Source organism: Centrocercus urophasianus, unplaced genomic scaffold (genome assembly GCF_019232065.1).
Source record: "Centrocercus urophasianus isolate 14NV4802_14NV808 unplaced genomic scaffold, USGS_Curo_1.0 seq_18, whole genome shotgun sequence".
Classification (NCBI taxonomy): domain Eukaryota; kingdom Metazoa; phylum Chordata; class Aves; order Galliformes; family Phasianidae; genus Centrocercus; species Centrocercus urophasianus.
In genome coordinates this window covers 2,086,288-2,108,857 of record NW_024884733.1, presented here as the reverse complement: position 1 = coordinate 2,108,857, position 22,570 = coordinate 2,086,288, and the positions used below count along the sequence as shown (strand labels likewise).

General features: G+C 39.9%; 1 protein-coding gene across 1 annotated transcript in view; it reads left to right on the top strand.

Moving 5' to 3' along the window:
• BRINP3 (BMP/retinoic acid inducible neural specific 3) overlaps positions 1–22,570 on the top strand; it is a 180,062-nt gene that overhangs the window by 80,633 nt on the left and 76,859 nt on the right. Inside the window, exon 2 of the mRNA XM_042819746.1 lies at positions 13,924–14,114. Coding sequence (XP_042675680.1) covers positions 13,924–14,114 — 191 coding nt within the window. The remainder of the gene's footprint in view (positions 1–13,923; positions 14,115–22,570) is intronic.

Below are 22,570 nucleotides of genomic sequence, written 5' to 3'. Positions count from 1 at the left end.
TCTGCTATTCAGTTTCTGTTTGCCTCCAAGCCAGTCATGTAAGTACCTTTTACCAATTCCAGGCAGGCAGACACATTAGCCCTTGGGATGAGCAGACAGGAATTTGGTCTCTCCATGGCATTGAGCTAAGCCAGTACTAAGCAGCAGCAAGGCTCCAGAAGCAAATAGACAAAAGCTTTTCAAAGGATTTAAAAGCTCACATTCAGTGCCATGCTGACCAGCTCATAAAGCCTCTTGGCCTTGATCTGACTATGGGGCAGCAGAAGATTATATCTGTTCACTGACTTTCTTCTTTACCTCCACAAGAAATCAAGTTCCATTATTTTTATTTTTATTTTAATCAAGAGAAGAAGAGAAGGGAGAAATCTATGACTGTGTTGATTTTGAAGCAGCAATATGTACAGATAAATCCTTAAATCCACTTCTCATCTGGGAAGCCCAGAGATGGCTTCTGACTCCCTTTTTCTTATGAAATTCCAGAATATTTTTTTCATGCACAATCAATTACAAGAACAGGACTGTGTAATCTATTGGCTCTTAATATCAGACAAAGGACATATAATAAATACAACTTTCTTCTCTTTCTCATACGTGTTTTCATCAGTGTATCATAAAGCATTTTCTTGAGGTCTAAGCAAATGTGCCATTTTGGAAAACTTGTTGCAAGGTAATAAAGAAAGGTTGTCTATGGGCATATGTGAGCTAGGAAAACAATGATTCGAGCTTGCCAAGACTTTATAGAAGCGTTAGATTAGTTTGAGCAGTGTGGATAAAAGATATTAGAAACTGTCCTGGTAATATGAAGGGGAGAATGAACAGTCTTGTTATCCTTCTTGGATGTGTGCCAAACCATGAAATCAATACTGAACTTCTTGCAAGGAAGAATAAACATATAAACCACTTATAATGAAAAGTGACCAGGACTTTTTGTAATTAATTGGATGGACAATTGCTTGTTACTGCAAGAATGCCATCAGCTTACCTAATAGATTGTAAATCCATATGTTTTTTGTCATTAATATAAGAAAGAATATATACTGGTCTATATAATCAATCCCCAGAAGCATAAACATGTTGAAAAATCTACTTTCTGCCTACTCAGAATGTATAAAACCCAACACATCCACAGGAAAGCAGCTCACAAGTATCTCAATCACTCTCCATTTCAGGTGTAGTATAGACAAGGATAGTTTTACTAGGAATTCTCCCTGTCCTCTCTACTCATAATGACTAACCATTATTATATGTAAAGCTGATAAATAATCTGCTTGGCACTTAATTCTTGTCTTAAAAGCGTGTTCAGCCAGCTCAGTTTTACAGGACATTGTACCAGTTCCTCAGAATTAGTCGATCAGTTTATACAAATGTTTTCCATTTTCTACCTATTCCTGCTGTTTATTTATTTTTTCTAATTTGCACTGTATCACTAGTAAGTGCATTTCCTCATACTACTTACTATGTACTGCATGGGCGTTAGATTTATTTCTGAGGCAGAATTTTAATAAATCACAAAGAGCTCTTATGTTTGTCCAAATACCCTTTCAGCAGTGTAGGTACAGCTATGTAAACATGAGGACATTGACACAAGTGTGCTGGGAACTATATCACTAAGTATAGATGAAAAACAAACACAAAGCTACAAGACAAGATGAAGAGATAATTCATGCTCAGATTCCATTAAAGGAGGAATTTCTAGCTACAGATGTTACAGAGGCTGAATTTCTATTAGACAAGAACAAAAGAACATCTACTTCTGTTCCTCTGATGTTTCCACAGCATTCATGGCATTTTTCAAATCAGTTATGTCATAGCAGTTGTGAAAATCATCTGAACGACTACGCATATAGGAACAAATACATTGTATTTCATTATAGGTTTATAAATACATATATTTTTAAAAATTTGTTCATGGATTTCTGTGTGTTTCATATGATGAATTTCTACCTTACATGGATAATGAAAGAGAATAGGGAATCTGATTCAAATGAATTCTAGTTCTGGAAGAACTTTGAGTGCTATGAAGCCTGTAAGATGAGAAAGAGATACAAAGGGAAAAAGTATTACTAGGATGTTTCAAAGTAGTGGTATATTAAGATAAGAAGGAATATTAATTGTTCTTATTCATTATAGTGTCAAAATAAAAACATAAGAAATGGTGTGGAAAATACGCATGTATCTAACAAATATTTCTGCTTTGACTTTGGAAAAATGCCAGACAATAATGAAAATATAGTTAATGAATTAATTTGCTGCGGTGACATGCATCAGAGCAGGTAAGACTGCGCTGGGCAAGGAATCTCAAGTAGAAGACTGACCAAAAAAGCTCTTTTTAGGGCTAGTTTGAAGCTAGCAGTGGTGCCGTGCTGCTAGTGGGGATCTAGCAGCGTGTGGGATCTTGACTCGGCGGGGGTGGTGCCGGCTCGTCCGCCGCTTAGTTTAAACCTCCGCCCTTAACGTTCGCACCTGCTAATAAGCAGTTTACACCTTCTAATAATCCATGAATAGCGTCAGGGAGGGCAGAAGATATCTTCCGCCCACACAGCAGAGCGAGCGTGAACCACTGTTTCAGCCTATTGAGAACTGGGTGCTAATATGGTTTCCACCAGGCAACGAGTTTATTCCAAGAAAACTGTGGCAACCCAGACGGAGGGGCTGCTCAGAAACGCGGCTGTTCAAGTCACTGGCTGCAGGGACTGCTTGAGCCTGCTGCTACCTGGGGAGGAGGGCAGGGATTACACCTGCGTGAGGTGTGAGCAAGTGGATGAGTTACTCCAGCTGGTGATTGAACTTAAGGAAGAGGTACAGAAACTTAGAACCATCAGGGAACGTGAGCGGGAGATAGACTGGTGGGGTGACTGGCTGGCATGTCAGAGGAATGGGTGCCAGGGAGACGCCCTCACAAAAGTGGTGGACCCCCAGCCCATTAGAGTAGGACAAAGCTGTCTGATGAAGAGGGTTGGACGAGAGTCCCTGCCAGATGTCATGGGAACCCCCCCCTGCCTGCCTACCCCGCTTCCCCAGATCCTCCTTAGAAACAGGTTTCACATGCTGCAAATGGAAGGTGAGGTGAGCAATGAGGTGATGGAAGATCTGCTGAGGAGGGAGCCTAAGGCAAGGAGGGAGTCTAAGACGAGGCGGACACCTCCATGCCTCCAGACTGCCTCTGTCAGGAAGGAAAGAAGAGTGGTCGTGGTGGGTGACTCCCTTCTCAGGGGAACGGAGGGCCCCATATGCAGACCAGACCCAAGCCACCGAGAAGTGTGCTGCCTTCCTGGGGCCCGGGTCAGGGACATAAGCAGGAAAATACCAAAGTTGGTGAGGCCCACTGATTACTTTCCATTGCTCATAGTTCAGGCGGGCAGTGAAGAAATTGCTCAGACAAGCCTACGGGCAATGAAAAGAGATTTCAAGGGTTTAGCGCGCTTAGTTCAGGGTGTAGGAGCACAAGTAGTCTTTTGTTCTGTACTATCAGGGGCGGTCTGGGATTCAGAGCTTGCACGGAAGGTTCAAGCAATGGATAACTGGCTCAGAGGCTGATGCCGAGCCAGAAACTTTGGATTCTTTGACCATGGGGTAGTTTACTCAGCCCCTGGCTTGCTGTCCAACCATGGAGCTCGCCTATCTCAAACGGGGCAACGAATCTTAGCTCAGGAGCTAGCGGGGCTCATCAATAGAGCTTTAAACTAATTATGACGGGGGAAGGGGACAGTACAGGCCTCACAAGAGAAGAGCCTAGGGGAACGATTGTAGAGCTGGGAGTGAGGCAAATGACTTGGCTCAAGTGCATCTACACCAATGCACGCAGCATGAGCAACAAGCAGGAGGAACTGGAAGCGATTGTGCGCCAGGCTAGCTATGATCTAGCTGCTGTTACTGAAACATGGTGGGACTGCTCCCATGACTGGAGTGTTGAGATAGATGGCTATAAGCTCTTCAGAAGGGATAGACAAGGAAGGAAGGGCGGTGGTGTGGCCCTTTATATTAAGGACTGTTTTGATGTTGAAGAGCTTGAGATTGCAAATGATAAAGTGGAGTGTCTATGGGTGAGGATCAGGGGGAAGGCCTGTGGGGGAGACGTCGTAATTGGAGTCTGTTATAGACCACCAAATCAGGATGAGGAGATGGACGAAGTGTTTTACAAGCAACTTGCGGAAGTCGTGCAATCGCCAGCACTTGTTCTTGTGGGGGATTTCAACTTCCATGATATATGTTGGAAATATAACATGGCACAAAGAAAACAGTCCAAGAGGTTTCTAGAGTGTGTGGAAGATAGCTTCCTTCTAGAGTGTGTGGAAGATAGCTTCCTTACACAGCTGGTACGAGAGCCTACCGGGGTGGTGCCCTGCTCGACCTGCTCTTTGCTAACAAAGAAGGACTGGTAGGTGATGTGAAGGTTGGAGACTGTCTAGGGCAGAGCGACCATGAAATTGTAGAGTTCTCTATTCTTGGAGATGTCAGAAGGGTGACTACCAAAACTGCTATCTTGAACTTCCAGAGGGCGGACTCCTCAAGGTGGAAATCTTAAAGGCGCAAAAACAGGCTGTGCCTGAATACCGCAAGGCGAGCCGTAGGGGGAGAAGACCGGTGTGGATGAGCCGGGAATTACTACCAAGACTCAGGAAGAAAAAGAGAGTCTATGTCCTGTGGAAGAAGGGACAGGCTACTAGGGGAGATTACAAGGAAGTTGCTAAGGTTTGCAGGGAGGAAGTCCGGAAGGCGAAAGCCCATCTTGAATTTAGATTGGCCACTGCAGTAAACCAGAATAAGAAATCCTTTTACAAATATATCAATGGCAAGAGAAAAACCAAGGATAATCTTTGTCCTTTAATTGATGAGGCGGGGAATGTGACCACAGATGACAAGGAGAAGGCTGAGGTCCTCAACACCTTCCTTACATCTGCCTTTAATAGTCAGACCAGCTATCTTCAGGGCACTTTGTTCCCTGATTTGGGTATCTAGGCTGACACGCAGCATGTCTCCCCGGAGATTGAGGTGGAGGCAGTTAGAGAGCTCCTCCTCCATCTGGGCAGTCGCAAGTCCATGTGACCGGATGGGCTTCATCCTAGGGTGCTGAGGGAGTTGGCGGGGGTGATCGCTAAGCCGCTCTTGGCTATCTACCAGCGCTCCTGGTTGACTGGAGAGGTTCCAGAGGATTGCAGGCTTGCTGATGTGACTTCCATCTACAAGAAGGGCTGTAAGGAGGATCCGGGGAACTACAGGCCTGTCAACCTGACATCAGTGCCAGGGTAGGTCATGGAACAAATCCTCCTGGGAGGGATCACACAGCTTGTCCATGGGATCAGGCCCAGCCAGCATGGGTTCATGAAGGGCAGGTCGTGTTTGTCCAACCTCATCTCCTTCTACAACTGGGTGACCAGACTGGTAGATGAGGGAAAGGCAGTTGATGTAGTCTACCTAGACTTCAGAAAAGCCTTTGACATGGTCTCTCACAGTATCCTTCTGCGGAAACTGGCTGCCCTTGGCTTGGACAGTTTTACCCTCCATTGGATAAGGAACTGGCTGGAGGGCCGTGCTCAATTGGTGGTGGTCGATGGAGTGAAGTCTAGCTGGAGACCTGTTACAAGTGGTGTCCCCCAGGGGTCGGTACTGGGGCCCATCCTGTTTAATATCTTCATTGATGACTTAGATGAAGGGATTGAGTGTACCCTGAGTAAGTTTGCAGATGACACCAAGTTGGGAGGTTGTGTCGACCTGCCTGAGGGCAGGGAGGCCCTGCAGAGGGATCTAGATAAGCTGGATCGCTGGGCTGAGATGAATGGGATGATGTTTAACAAGGCCAAGTGTCGGGTTCTGCACTTTGGCCACAACAACCCCATGCAGCGTTACAGAGTGGTTGGATGATTGTGAAGAGGAAAGGGACCTGGGGGTGTTGGTTGGTGCTCGGCTGAACATGAGCCAACAGTGTGCCCAGGTGGCCAAGAGGGCCAACGGCATCCTGGCCTGCATTAGAAATAGTGTGGCCAGCAGGAGCAGGGAGGTGATCATCCCCCTCTACTCAGCACTGGTGAGGCCGCACCTCAAGTACTGTGTTCAGTTTTGGGCCCCTCGCTACAAGAAAGACATTGAGGCCTTGGAACGTGTCCGGAGAAGGGCAACGAAACTGGTGAGGGATCTGGAGCACAAGTCTTATGAGGAGCAGCTGAGGGAGCTGGGGTTGTTCAGCCTGGAGAAGAGGAGGCTCAGGGGAGACCTCATTGCACTCTACAACTTCCTGAAGGGAGGTTGTGGTGCAAAAGGGTCTGGCCTCTTCTCCCAGGCAAATAGGGGAACCCGAGGAAATGGCCAGAAGTTATACCAGAGGAGGTTTAGGTTGGATATTAGGAGAAACTTTTTCTCTCAAAGAGTGCTCAGGCACTGGAATGGCCTGCCCAGAGAGGTGGTGGAGTTGCCGTCCCTGATAGTGTTCAAGAGGGGCCTGGATAAGGAGCTACGAGAGATGGTTTAGTAGCTTGTGGCACTGATAGGAATGGGAGGGTGGTTGGACTAGATGATCTTGCAGGTCGTTTCCGATTCTGTGATTCTGTGATTCTGTGATTCTGTGATAGCATATTTTTCCCATTTCTCATTTCAGCAAAGAGAACTTCATTTGAAAGGAGTTTAAAATATCTTGATTTTTTTTCTTTTTAGTCACCAGATATGGATAAATGTCAATTTTAAGAGACACAAATAAGATGCATTCTATCCTAGCAGATTCTCCCAGAGAAGGGAAGCTGCTGTATTTCTGTTTCAGTGTTTGTCCCTATTATCTTGCTCCTGTATTAGGTAGATATTTTTTGAAAGCTCAGTCAATGTGTAATTCCTAACTCCTAAAATAGGAGAAAACAGCAGTAAGAAGAATTCAATGAAATTTGGGAAGGTTCTCTACTACTGAATTGATTTAAATCAATTTCTGGCCACACATGGATAAATTTTCTGCTTAAAATCTAATTTTTTAGTGTTTTCTGATACAGGATATTTTTCAAATTTGTATGTGACTGTTGTGGAATGGCTGGTAGGCAAAGCTGCAAGGTAATGGGATATTGCTGCTATGGGACCCTCTTTTATAAAATCTGTAGGAATGTGGTGTAGCTGTGTCCAGACTAGTTAACTACAACCCATTCAGAGTCTGTCTCCTGTCTTGGAATTAAATTTTCTATGAGATTCTACAACAGTTGCAACCCTACACAGCTTTTGCCTTGAATTGGACACAGGGAGTGTTACAAACCCTGTCAGAATAAGGCAGTTGTTTCACATCCCTGCAGTTTCCAGCTTATGTAAACCCTAGACACAGATCAGTGTATGATACAAGTTACAGCCATTATAACATTTCGTTGACCATTGAGTTTTAATGTAGTCGTTTTGTTTTGTATCATCATGGAGTTTTCCAAGTTGTGGCTTCACGCATTACGAAATCTTCAGGCTTTTAAGGAATGTAGGCGGAGAAAAATGCCATATATTCTCCCAATGATCTTGTCTGCCAACAGATTAACTTGCAGCTGCTTGGGAAACATTGGCTTCAGAATTCTGATGTCATTCCAGCCCATTTGAAGCAGTCATCTTCTCACCAGCCAAAAGTGGATCTGTGTCATTTAGAAGACATTAAGAAAAGGGAAGGCAGAGCAGCATTCTGTAATATTAAAAATGGTGTGATGTTTATTCTCCAAGCAGGCTTTCCAAACTATGCAACACTGCTGCTTGACATTTATACTTTCTGGCACTACTGCTGTTTTATGAAATACCAAAGTAAATTATAATGAAAACTAACACTGCTGGTTTTATCTGGGCACCTCTTAACTATGTCTGACTTCAGAAAATATGGCTGTGTGTAGGAAGAATCTGTCACACTCACTAGGAATCTCTTAGTTAATCATCCAGAATAGCAGATATTATATTCCCATTTCAAATTCAAATGCAGTGCAAATTTAGAATACAATGACATTTTTTTTTTGTTTCCTTCAGTTAGATGTTTTATGGAGAGATTTTCCTGTATTTTCCCATAGCATATACTTTAGAATGTATTAAAATGAATACAGTAGCAGAAAGAAATGTAGAATTTATATATGCATTTGAAAAAAAAGGAATCAATAACTTGAAATGAGACATAGACAACCCTCCTTTGCCTGCTGCCCTAGTTCTTTTCAGATCCACGTGTAATTTTATGTTAATATGAGCAAATCTCCGTATTCACTTTACAAAGATGAATGTCATGTCAGAACATTATTCTCAGATACAGCATCTCTGAATGCTGTACAAATAAGAAATAGTAGGAAATAATGAAATATATATATATATATATATATACATTTTAAGCTGCACTTATTTATTTATTTATTTATTTATTTATTTATTTATTTTACCCTGCCTTGACTGCATTGTTTCAACTTAACCTCTAAATGGAACAAATGGCAGAAGATCCCATTCAGCAAATAGGCCTGCAATATAGCCTGTCAATACTGGCACTACTTGGCTTCAGAGCTCTTGCACGTGTGTTAACCAGCTGGCCAAGAAACAGATTTGGAGTAGGACATACAAATCAGTGGGTCAGGAAGATGGAGAGAATGCTGTTCACGGCCCTTGGAACTGCTTATGACAGTACTGCACTTCTATCACAGATTTCATCCTGACTGACTTATTTCCTCTTTCCTGTGTCACCCTAGAAACTCAAAGCCATCATCCTTCTCAGCAACAAGCTTTGCCATGAGCAATAAAAAGCTCTATCCAATGGTGAACATACTGCATATATCAGGCTGAAAATAGATGGGAAGAATAGAGGGTCGCAGCTTAGGTTCTTGATAAACACCGTAACAGCAGCTAGTCTTGGCTCTCACAAATTGGAAGAGAAGGAAAGAGTAAGCTTCCAATAAGTCCACTGTTTGTATTTGAGCTATAATTAGTTTTCTTGACCAGCAGTCAGCACTGATGCTATGTTGTTCTGTGGGAGATGTTTTTCCTGCATCCCAAGGTTCTGAAGGAGTGGTCAGGTGTGATTGTCAAGCCACTCTCCATTGTATTTGAAAAGTTATGGCTGCCAGGCAAAGGGACTGGAAAAAGGGAAACATCAGTCCCATTATTAAGAAAGGTAGAAAGGAAGACCCAAAGTGGTGGAGCCTCAGTGTGCCTGAGAAGATCAGTATTAACATACACGAAAGACAAGGAGGTGACACAACACAGTCAGTACAACTTCATCAAGGGCAAATCATGCCCAACCAATCTGGTGGTCTTCTACATTGCAGTGACAACATCAGTGGACAAAGGATGAACAACTGGTGACATCTACCTGGACTTGTGCAAGGCCTTTGACATAGTCCCCCACCACATCCTTGTCCCTAAATAGGATATGGATTTGAAGCCTGGACTAATCCATGGATAAATAATTGTTTGGATGGACACGGGCAGAAGAACGTGATGAGTGGCTCTGTGACCAAGCAGAGGTGAATGGCAGGTGGAGTCCCCCAGGAGTCCACCTTAGGACCAGTACTCTTTTTAGTACAAAAATCATTCGAGGGCTGAAACTTGTATTTGAGAGAATGACTGTAAGAGAAATAGGTAAAAAAATGTTGAGCTTTACTGTGTGATAACGTTTATATATATGCGAGGGTTGCTCTGAAAGTAATACCTTCTATTTTATTATGTTAGCTCACTCCATCAGAGGTTGATTTTGGTGGCATAGCAATAGAGGTTGAACCTTCCCACCAATATTCCATTACATTTGTTTGCTGTGTGACAAATGGCAGTGGAAGGGCAGTCTGACAAAAAGGGCATCTGACATGGAAGTGCGTAGGAAGTAAAAGAATGGTACTGAATTCCTTCTTCAGAAAAAAATGGCATCCATTTTTTATAAATATAGACACCAAACAGTGGATGTGAGCTCAGTTAGGTAGTGGGTAATGCATTTCAGCAGTGGAGACGGTGACAGTGGGTCACCTCTATTGGTGCAGATTTTCATGAGTGCAGCATGCAGGCTCTGTTGTCCATTGCTGGCAAAAATGCATATCTAATGGTGGCGGCTATATTGAAAGTCTGGTCTAGTGTCATTGTGCTCTTTGTCCCTGTTGTAGTTTCCATGGAAATAAATTGGAAGCATTCATTTTGAACCAACTGCATATTAAAAGAAATAGAAGAATATAAAACTTATCAAGCCATGCAACTTCTGCATAGCCTGGGAGTTACGAGATTTCCTCCATGTGAAAAAAATTGCACCCACTGACATTCATTCGACAATTGCTGAAAGTGTATGGAGACCAAACAGGTGGATGTGAGGACAGGAAAGTGTTGGGTGGTGCTTCTCTGCAGTTAAAATGTGGTGTGAAAGAAAAGCCATGTTTCAGATGACCACAAACAGCTGTCACACTACAAAATGAAGAGCATCTCGATCAGCTCATCTGCAAAAATCAGTGGATTACTATCAGGGAACTGTGTATACAGCTGAATATTGGTCTTAGTGCAATAGGAACAATGGTGGGCAACATTGGAATATAGAAAAGTTTGCGCTGGCTGGATCCCACAGGAACAGAAGGAACACCTCATGCAAGTTTGTCAGGTCCTACTGAAACAATATGAGGCAGAAGGTGACATTTTCCTGGATTGTATCATTACCAATGACGAGACATAGTGCCACCACTAGGAGCTGAAGTTAAAATGGCAGTTCATGGAGCGATGAAATGTGAATTCCCCATCTATGAAAAAGTTCAAAATGCAGCCTGGATTTGGCTCCTTCTAACTTTCTTCTGTTCAAGCTGATGAAAGATGGACTGTGTGGGTGATATTTTTCTAGTGATAAAACAGTGGATCGCCTCCACTGGTGCAGATATTTATGAGTGCAGTATGCAGACTTTTGTTCATCACTGGTGAAAATGAATTGCTAATGGTGGTGACTGTGTTTAAAAAGTGTTTTGTAGCTGAGAATTTGCTCTATCAAATAGCATTATTGAATTCTTTGAAACTGTTGTTTTTCAGAGAAATCTATGTATATATTTATTTATATACATATTTATATACAATGTAAAAGTAACATCATGATGCAAGTTTACTTGTAGTGATTTTTTTTTTTTTAATGAGAAAGTAATTCTATATTCAAAACAGCAGTTAATAGCGACTCTTGCATATTTAGAAATGGCCTTCCCACTCAACATTCTTGAAAACAATGTAAATTTCTATCCTGAACTCCAGCCCTAGTTTATCACTTTTTACTCCCATCAACTCACTTATTTTGGAAGTCTGTAATCTTTTCTCATGTTTCCTGTTGGAGAAGCTGCTTGTGACTTCTTGCTTGTCCTCGTCTGTGTATCAGCTGTCATGAAGTCAGGCAGCTTATTTTTGTTGTCCTGTGTCCCTCTTATTTTCAGACAGGACATTTCCTCTCATCTCTCTCAGGGTATTTAGGTCTTCATCTGTCAAGGTTCCAAAAGACATTATTTAAGAAAGACTTCAGGAAAAGGTGTAAGCTAGTTAGTAAGTGCTTTAAAAGCTTCACCTCAAATGAGTAAAGTAAAATGTCTGTTTTTTAAAAATGTCAGCTCCTCAGTTTCTACAACAGTGAATTTGAAAGGATGACTACTTGCTGCAACAGTAATTATTTGCACTGATATACTCAAAAAGCAAAACAGAGCCTGGTTGCTCCCTCTGAAATAATTAAGTTATGGCAAAACAATCTTTCTGCAGTAAAAACTGTGAAAGGGAGGTTCTCTAACTCAGGTCTGACTAATTAAGCAAAAAAAAAAAAAAAAAAAAAAAAAAAAAAAGAAGTCATAGTACTAGAATAAATGAATCCCTAGATTCAGTAAACAAAAGACTTTCAGTAGAGTGGGAGGACTTGAACTTAATGCTTCTGAATTTAATATGGGTGAGATCACCATTTTTCTAGTTTTTCTGTCTTTTGGAGAAGAGCTGTAAAACTTTGTATCAACTAAAACATTGTTTGGAAAGAAACACAAAAGGTATCAGTCGACACAGTTAGCCCAAGGTTAAGAAATGATTCAGACAAGAGCTGTAATTAGTTGTGCAGAACATGCCTAGCATTTAGGAGAGCCTTTAATCTACCAGACGTGCATTAAAAGCTCGAAGAATTGGAAACTCAAGTTGGTGGTGTTTAACCTGAAAAGAAAATGTTCTCTCTGAATACAGAAAGTAGTCAAATCCTACAGCAGATTATTAAGAAATTCTGAGAAATACTGAGCATCAGCTTTTAACTTAGAATTTGATATTTTTTCTTGGAGATTGGCTTCTTTTTCAGTCTCAAACTTATTGATGTATATAGCAAGAACCATCTAGTGACATTGTTCTGGCTGCATTAAAAGAGGGTCATACATATGGTCAGCGAAGGCAGGAAGGAAAGGAGAAGGAAGAAGGGAAGGTAGAAATAAATAAAACCACAAAAACATATCCAGAAGGACATATTCAAATAAAATTAAAAGAAAAATGTTTTCCTTATTTCTTTTTCCTTTCACTTGAGAAGTACATTTACAATTCAAGTTAATACACTGTATTTACTGCATTACTGTAGTCACTATGACCAACTGTTAGCCTTATATTTTAAAGGTAAAAATATTTCTGCTTTAGTTTTCTCAGCTATTCCTACTAATATGCTGTAGTTCCATAAAGGATGAAAAAAGAGATTATTAGATTTCTGGATTCTTACAATGAAAATAAATTTATGAGAACAAAGCATTAAAAAATGGTAACTGAATTAAAAACAAAACAAAATGACCACACACCACCACCACAAAACCAACAAAAAAGACCTATGAAATAGCTGCACCAAATTATTGCCTGTTATGTGTGTATGGCTACCCTGGTGAAAAGGCATTTTGGATCTACAAGAGTATGTTACTGTATGTTAGGACTACACAAAACTGTATTAATTTGGTTCTCATTCATACATGTGAATTTTAAAGTACTGAATACAGAAAAAAAAGTGTTTAAATATTACATAACTCATTTTATTCATTCAGTCCTATGCAATTGCTTTTTTTCAAATATCTCTCAGATTTATTTCCTAGCTGCAAACTTGATTTTTGTCTTTTGTGTTAATTGTGTAAATGAATATTGTACTATATTTAGCTGGGACCTTCAGTAGGATCTTTAAGCTCTCTAATCTATTTGCCTTCCTACAGTCTTATCTGAGGACAAATCTTAATTGACATGCTTTACAAAGGACTTGAGAAAGCAGTAGCTAAACCGCAGTCCAAAGGTTGCCTTGGACTTAATTCTCACAGTATTCCAGTCTGCAGCCAAAAGAGACTATAGAGTACCTCGCAAAAGCAAGGGTAACACAGGTGCTAAGTGTCTTAGCTAAGTTGAAAGCAATGAGCTCTTCTGCTAATAAGTATCTGGTAGCTTAATTGGTAAGTAAATGAATAAAAGATGTGTTTATTACTGTGTAATTGACTTGTTTGTTTTCCCTGCTCTGACTGAAGTATCTTGCAGAGGGGAAGGGGAACGTTTTTTAAATTCATTTTTGTCCCTCCTTTGGCTGAAGTTATCTGTTTTCAGGAATCAGACTTGCAATCTGCATATTTACTCTGAATAGAGAACAAAAGTACAGAAAACTTTTGAAAACGTATTGTAATAGTGTTTCTGTACATTGTTTGAAGTAGCCAACTATGTACCTAAGTGCAAATCTGGTTGTTCTAGGGTTATAGTCACACCAGGAAATAAACAGGAAAAATGGGAAGAGGAGCGCCCTCAATTTTTATTTATTTATTTTTCCAAACGATGGTTTTGTAACAGAGCACTTCCTCCCCTTCTAATAAATAACACTTGTTGCTTGTCCTATGCTTATAACACATGACAGAGTGTCGCTGTCAAGCCTTGCTGTAATACCCAGCCAGTTGCCTCCAGCTAGTCGAGGAAGCAGAGTAGTTTGCAAATGAAGGCATTTGTCTGAATGACATATTTCTGAATGAGAATTACTTTCCTTTGCAGAGAGTTTGGCCGCTGGAAAGTAAACAATCTTGCTGTTGAAAGACGCAATTTTCTTGGCTCCCCACTGCCACTTGCCCCTGAGTTCTTCCGTAACATAAGGCTACTAGGACGTCGCCCAACGCTTCAGCAGATCACAGAGAACCTGATCAAGAAATATGGGACACACTTCCTACTCTCAGCTACCTTGGGAGGTAGGGTTAACTCTTGACAATATGGTGCATGTTTTCGACTTAACTGAACTGAAAGTGTTGGCCAACTGAACTCCTTGTAAAACTGTGGTACTCTCTTTCTCAGCAGTTAAGCTGAGCTGCTGCCCTGGGATAGATTTTACAGTACATGAGTAAGTTTTTTCTTCAAGCCTTATGGGTCCTTTTTTTCTGCTGATGCTAAACTTTGTTTTATTGATTCTGTGTAAACAGTTTCAGGGACAATAAGATAAGAATGCCCGTTGCTAAGGCTGAGATACTTTACCTGAGATCCTTGTGTACATGATCCTGGCCTTCTGGGGACACTGCTCTGCACTGAGAAGTCACAAATGAGAGCATATTTTTCTATAAGAGTTCCCTACAATAATTTGACAGATAACAAATTACAGCACTGCCTGGCTGCATCACAGTACTCCAGAGATGAAGTAACAAACCCAACAAACAGATTAATCTGGAAAGCCTGGTGTGTAATTGGGATCCAGTAACAAAATGGATTGAAGAAATCCAGTGAAGAGGCATAATGTTCAAAAGAGAATGTAAATTGTTCTGAATGAAAGATAATTAGTGCCTGAGATGACCCATTTAGGCATCGCAAAATGAACTGACATTTTAGAAATGCAGCTTTATCCCTTGGTGGCTGATTTTATTAAAGATAATTCTAGTGACTGAGTATCCTTCCAGCAGGACAGTCTTGTCAAAATCCTTTATCCACCTGAGGAATTGTCCTCTTTAGCACATTTCATAACAGATATTTAACCATAGATTAAGGAAATGACTGCCTTCCCATTCTCTTTTGGCTGATATCTGTAACAACTGAAATGGCTCAGAGCTTCTCTCTTTTGCAGAAGACCATTCTAGAAGCAAGGTAAAATTCCATCTTACTGTAGATATTAAAATTATAATAATTAATGCATTCCTATCATATTTTCAGAACTAGCATTTCTACAGTAAATCTATCACCATTAGCACTGTAAGAACAAATTACACGTGCTGACCATGAATTTGAGATAAAATTCCCAGCCTTTCTTTTAAATACTCAATGTGTTTATTTCATTCAAGGATCCTTTTAAAAAACAGGCATCTATTTTATTGTGCATATGGCACACCTGAACAGCAAAATTAACTGCAGAATAGAAAGAAGATGTTGCTCAAAACATTTAAGCACAATAAATAAAGATTTGGCTGCAGCAGGTATCTTAATGAAAAGATTATCCACTGTTAAAGGTTAGTTATTATTATTGGCTATTTGACAATTATTAACATATTTTTTTATATTAACTGCCATATCATCAAATTCACTTTGAAGCTGGGATTGGATCTAACAATTAAAGAAAAACAGTCTAACCCAAGTATAACTGCTCTTTCACAAGTACAAACCAGCACACGCTGATCACAAAAGAGCTACAGACTGAATGCCTTTCGTAAAGCATAGCCTTAAGTAAAAACTAAAACCTGAAGACAGTTCTTCTAAAGACACTCAGCAATTCCAGCTTTAAACTGAATTAGGTATAGTGCCCAAAGCCTTAACATCTCCTGCAGAGAAATTGGGGTAGAGTATCCTTTTCTTGCCCCTCTTGATACCACTTCACAAAGGCCCTAAAATGCAGTAACTGCCACACACTTGCAAAAATTCACCACTAAGAGGTAGACTGTGTTGACTTCTGGGCTCTGTCAAAGCTTAATGAAGTCAAAGGGATTTTTTTAATATTAACTTTGATGGGCTTTGATTTAGGTCTCTAGCCTCAATTTTAAGACATAATTTAAGGCACACCTGCTACCTTCCATTATCATTGGATGGGTGGTGAATAATTTGAAAAATTGGCTGATTAAAATAATTATAGGAAATTAGTAATTTCTAAAAATGCTTTCATATGGTAGCTAATAACCCTATACTTTCTTGTAAGTGCTAGTTCTCCTTTGGGAGTTAAATTGAATGGGGATTCCCAGAGATGCTTATCTGTGTTTTAACACTTAATTTGATTCTTTTCTTTCTATAATGTATTCATACTTTTTCTTTAATTATGAGTAGTTTTATTCTGAAAGCTTTGTTGCTTATGCAGCTTCTTGAAATCAGAAAGCCAAACTGAGCGTACATACTTTTTTATTTAATAAATCCCCAGTTGTTTGCATGCATGGCCACAAAGGAAAACTTGGCAAATCAGAGATCTTGCTGTAAGATTTGTGTGCCTCTGTGACCGTTTGGCTTTCATGAATATCCCTTTTTTGACCATAAAGGGAACTCTTCCACATGGTTGTTTGTGATGCATTCCCTAGTCTTTGTTCACAAACACAGACACACAATTCTCAAGGGCATTCTAAAACGAGGATTTAGAGAAGTTATATTTTTCATGGTTCCACAGATAATGTGGAAAATGACATTTCTCACTGCTTCTATTTCTTATGTAAATTTTATCTGTTTGCGACATGAGGAAAGTTAAATGTCCGTAATGAGCAACTTCAAGTTGCACGATGCAAGGATGCTATGCAATCCAGTGATGCAGAGCAAAAGCCAAGATTCAGCAGTAGATTCATGAATAAATTCTCATGCTTGTGCATAGGAGTAACCTCTTCTGCTTTTGCATTAGCTGTACACAGAATCGAATTTGTAGAAAAAGAAGAGATGATTTTCAATTTTGTATATAAATGGGAATATGGTATTGAGGTGGGCCATAGCTAGTAGGTGAGGTAATTTTCCCTGCTCTTCTGGGATGACACATGTCCTGCAAGCTTTAGCAAATCTGCAAATTTACACAATCCAGCAAAAAATATTGGCTGTCCAGAACAGCTTTAGGGGAAAGGTAAGAGAAGACTCTTTTGGACAAAGCCCTGAGTATCTTATCTAATTAGACTTGCTTTCAGCAAAGGATTGGACTCCATGACCACCACCTTCCAGCATAAATAATTTTCTGATTCTGTGAAATGTATTTCTGAATTCTCTGTTAGCTTCCAACTAGCACTTCCAATAATCAAAGATTCTCCTTTGAGTGAGAAACAGCACACAATCTTTTTTTTTCTCTTTTTTTCTACATTTTTTCTTTTCTCTTTTGCTTGCCTACAGCATGATGCAATAACAGTTGCATAATGATAAAGTCCATAAGATAGAAAAGCATCAGCCACCATAAACCTGAATGGCTTACAACAAACAGGACAGAACAGTGAGCTAAAGAAGTTATTGTGAAGCCTAGGGCACCACTGTGGAATAAGTGCAGGGTAAAAATGTTAGTGGATCCCACTTTAGATGCATTCATTTTAACACTGCCTTGTGTGTGGATGTCAAGGTTGCTTAACAAACTAATTGATTCTGTGATGAGGAAATAAAAGATAACACACTACATGAAATGTAGTGACACACTACAGTGAAATGATACATTCTTATTCCTGCCATTTGGGGGACTTAAGTCTGATTCTGGTGCTTTGCAAGATGAAGACTGGGTTACCTTGGCATCTGGAAAAATTGTAACTGTTCCCAATAAACAAATTTGCAGTAGGTTGCCAAGGCTTGTTATGAAATTAGAGCATCAGAAGCCAATTGGCTGAATGGCAAATGGTAATTTCAAATGTTGCAGATTGAGATTTTTTCTCTTATTGTCAGTCATAATTGCTCAAAGTGCTCATTACCAGATCATCAATACATTCACCTGTCTGGGTCAGTCAGAAAAAAAAAAAAAAAAAAAAAGTAATTGTTTTCCTTACTACAGACCATCTTAGCAGACATCAGCAAATCAGTTTAACCCCAACCTCTTGTCATTCTCCTCTGCACTGATTAGAGTTCTGCAAACATGTTTAGTATTCACACCTTTACTATCCTGAGTAAAAAGGACATTGCACTGTGTACAGAGATGGGAGATATATTCTGGTGATGTAAATTGGTGAATTCTATGAATTCTAAAGAATTTATGATCATTTGCACTAACTGCTGATATGAATTTTGCTTTCTGTGATGCTCAGTGAGGGTAAGGAATAAATAATTGGCAAATAAAGGAGGGAGAATCCAGTCTTAAATGATTAATGTGAGAAAGAAACTCAAAAATTTAGCGTTGGACCTTCAAACCCTCCAAGGGTCAGTAAGTTTTTCAGCATTTAATATTATGAAAGTTAAAGGGAAGTTAAAAAAAAAAAAAAACAACCTGTTCTCTTTCTTTTCCCTCCCTATGTGCTGAAGGAAGGAAATACTCAAATCCTTTCAGAGAGGATATATATGTGGAATTAGTGTGCACTGTATTCACATCTGGCCTAGCAGTGATTTAGATACTATTTGAAGCTATGCACATTCATCAGCATCTGTTTGACTTAGGGAAAACGACCTGACCAAATCCTCATGGCACGTTGTTGGGTTTTTGTTGTTGTTGTTGTTTTAATAAAATTGCATTATATGTCTTAATTACTATATTGCATTGCAACTATTGCAACTGACATATTATATTTAATCATAAACTTTGGATAAGTTTATAGGCCAAAACCTTCATGTATTTTTATGATACATACTCATATATGAACACAGAGCTTTAAGCAAGTAACTGTGGTTGATGCTCAGATACATCTACCTTTGAGTGCTATCCTTTCTTTATAATTTCCTCATTTTCTGGCAAGCACTGTTGTGAGTTGCCTGGATCACATTTTCCTATCCCTACCCAATCCACATATGAAAATATGAAACATCAAGGCATGCGATCCTTTCATCATTACAAAGCTGTGGCACAAGAAAACATTCAATAACTGAGGCAGAAAATAGCATTAAGCATTAAAATCACATGAATATGTTTTATTCTGTGTAGCAATATCTATTTACTCCAGTAGACATTTCTATTTAGTTACAATTGTCACTGCATTCACTAATTCTAATGTGCCAATGATAGTTATTTGCATTTTTTATTTAAATAATTTCTGAAGATTAATTGCTAATTTCTGAATGCCGTCTATAAACTATTGTTCAGAAGTCTTCTATCTTATTGGCCACGGATAGGTTATTTTTTGTCTAGGTAAATTTCTGCACACTTTATTTCATTTTCTGAAAAATCAGCATGTAAAAATTTTTTCTCAGCTTGGAAATTTACACACAAATCCTTCAAAATTTGCTCATATTAATCTAGAAATAAATGAATAGAATATAAAAGCTAAAGTATAAGCTTGTGAATTCTGGGGCTTACGTGGATATTTGTATGTGTTTTGCCAAGGTCAGCCTATAGTGTGAATGTCAGTTCCCAGCCCACACATAAATATTTTCATTAGAGACAGGAGCTAAATGGAAGTAAAACAGCTGATTTCTTAAACCAGTCATTAGATTATATCAGATTGTTTTATTAGAATGGCCAAATATCATTGCACTATTTCTTTTAACCCCAGGAAAGTGAACTTAATTGATCCTTGGATTTTGTGAAATAGATAGAATACTGCTTCTAGAGATTACAGAAAGCACAGCTTTATTTTTTAGCTTTATTTTTTAGTCTGGATGTCTTCTTAGCCTTTTCCATCATGGTAGCTGATAGACAGAGAAAAAAATACAAGATTCTTCCACATTTATAATGTGACAGGAACATTTCTTTTGTTATGGCTTTAATTTTGCCTAAATTAATGTAAAATTCAAATTCTCTCCTGCTAATCGAATATGAAGCAGTGATGTTCCTTCACAATTTCTCTGTGTGTGAACAGAACCCTGTAACCACTCTGCAGCAACATGGTGGAGCCCAAGTAGCAGAATATGGTGGAGTTCTCTGCTTGTTTCACCTATCTTAATCCTTTCCCTAATAAGTGCCAAATCAACTGAAATACTTCTTGAATCAACCAGGTGCCTTTTGGACATCACATATTTTTGAAATACACCTAATTGCACCCATTATCACTGTAGTGCTTGAGAATATCGGCAATGAATTAGTTTGAGATGCCATCCAAGAACAACGCAGAGAGTTTGGAAGAGAAAGCCTCCTTTGTGTTTGGGAAATGTAATCTGATGTGATCTCTATTTGGTTACAGATCATGGGGAATAGCACATATCTGTTGTGGAGCAGGAACAGGACTACAGGGCTGGGGATAAGCAGAGTGCTGCTGGGGGATCTGCCTGCCAAATCATGCCCACTGGCAGCTGCTGTGGCAGGCATGGGTCAGTTGAGTGGGACCAGTGAGGAACAGTATGATGTGATAGCTGTGAGGGGATTCAAAGGTTATTTTTCTTGACATTTTCTGATCAAAACAAAACAAAGCAGCGCAGAACACTTCATTTTTGAGATACATTTTGGAAATGTGAGGTTTTTCACTGCACTGATCTTTGCCTCCTGGAGAACAAGCATGTTTGATGGGAGAAAAATAAACAAACTCTGTTTTGATAATAATAAAGCCTATCAGGACTCTGTTGAAATATGATCTGGATGGAAACGGTCCCACTATCTCTACTAATAACATAGCATAGATCAATCAAAAGGGCTCTGTGAGTTTGCCAGGGGAAGCAGGGTGGCGTGCCAGCTTATGAAACACAAAGAACCTCTTTTTTCCTTTACTTTCCAGAGATTTCTCACGTTTACCTTACAATTCATTATAAGCTATTTTCAGTGGAAATTTGATTGCAAAAGTCACTTTAATCTAAATACATTAAATGAGACACCTGGAAAAGGGTGAAAAGTAAATTAGATCCCTTAATGAATTTCTGCAACTTTTCTGCGCTGCTGGAACTGATCACTGATTCAGTGCTTACACCCTGTGAGCTGTGGCATCGTCTGCTCTGATATAGCTGTGTCTTCACAGTACTACACACAGCTGCACAGAGCCCGTGGCCCCTGGCTCCACTCTCAGCTCACTCTCAGCTCTTCATTTCAGAAATACTGACTAGCATTGCAGGGTGCGTTTTGAAAAGGCAGGCTTTTTCATAGGCATAACTGAACACCAGCAATGCTTTAACTCTGACCAGATTTTGTGGCACCATCCATGAGATGCTACTGCCCTCCAGCTCTCTGCCCAGTGCCACCGGTGTGGAAGCACCCTGGTGTGCATAATGGCCCACCTGGCCACGAGACCTGCACTACCATTGTGTCAGGATGGTGTGGCAAAACGTAGCACATGAGCCTGTGCTAATACAATATGTGTAAGTTTCTCCTGCCAGGTGATCTCAGCCTGCCTTGCTGGAGGTTTTGGTATTAAATTTGAATGCTTGTCTATTAATTACAGCAGAAAGCTTAGGTAGGTGGATGGGGAAACACTGTTATTTATGGAGGCTGCTTTAATTCCTAGTTCTTGGGAGTTCAAACAATTAATTCCCTCTTTGATGGCTGCATGTTCAGAAAAAGAAATCTCCCATTAGGAAACTACAGGGGAGTAAGCATGAGCAGAGTGGCAAAAAACTGATTCAGACTCCATATGGAATGGCCTGGGCAGCAGCTGTCCCTTCCAGGACAAAGTGAACACAGTGGATGAGCCCAGCAGGCCTGGCTAGGTAATAGAATCCTGGATAACCACAGCTTTTGCCTGTATAAGCACTGAAGGTCCTCTTTGTCCTCTGACTTTGGGAGGCATTGGGAAACACTGTAAGACCCATTGATTAACATTGAACACACTTCTCTTTCTCCAAACAGAAATGAATTTTGCAAGAAGAGGTAGCTGTGTATAATTAAAACACGTCAGCAGGTGTGTTGTCCTGTGTGGCGGCATGCATTTTTCATCTAGCATTGCTCACCACTAAGATTATCTCTTTTTAAAGAAGGCGTCATGTTTTCATCCTACGTATTATCCCTCTACAGCTATATTTGTTGGCACATAAGCCTGCCTGAAATTGGCATCCCTTCCAATGAATTGGGCAAAATGCCACTATGGCAGATGGGTGAGCAATGAAACTAGAACGAGTGGCAAGTCAGAACATATCAGGGCAGTTTCCTTTCCAGGATCAAGGAAACATCATTCTGTGGAGCTGCTCAGCACCTGAAACACAGGTAGATGACATTATCCCTTGATTCTTGAGCAGATTAACACTGAAGAGTGGTAGCTACCAAACAAATATTTGGAAACTGAGAAAACTGTTTCTGTGGTACTTAAGTTGCACACAAGAAAATACTGAGTTGATAATTTACTTTTCCAATTCACTTTTCAAAGTAAAGTGTTTTGTTTAGACACATCACTAATTAATGAGTTTTTTGCTTAGCCTGAAATGCAGGAAAAAGAAAAAAAAAGATCTATGAAGTAAACAATTAATTTGGGATATTCCTTAAAAATTCATCACCATTAGGTCTGTACTCAAACTGTTTTTAAGAGAGTACTTAGTAAATCAAATGAGATTTTGTTTTGCTTTTTTCTTAATTATCTTGTGGGAGCTAAATTTTCTAAACTCTAGAGCATTTTTCCACGTCTCTTTAGAGAAAAAAGTGAGAGAACCACAACCTCAGATGCTTCTCTTTGCTTTTGAAAGATCATCTATGTTTTAGAAGTTTTCCTTCCTTCCTTCCTTCCTTCCTTCCTTCCTT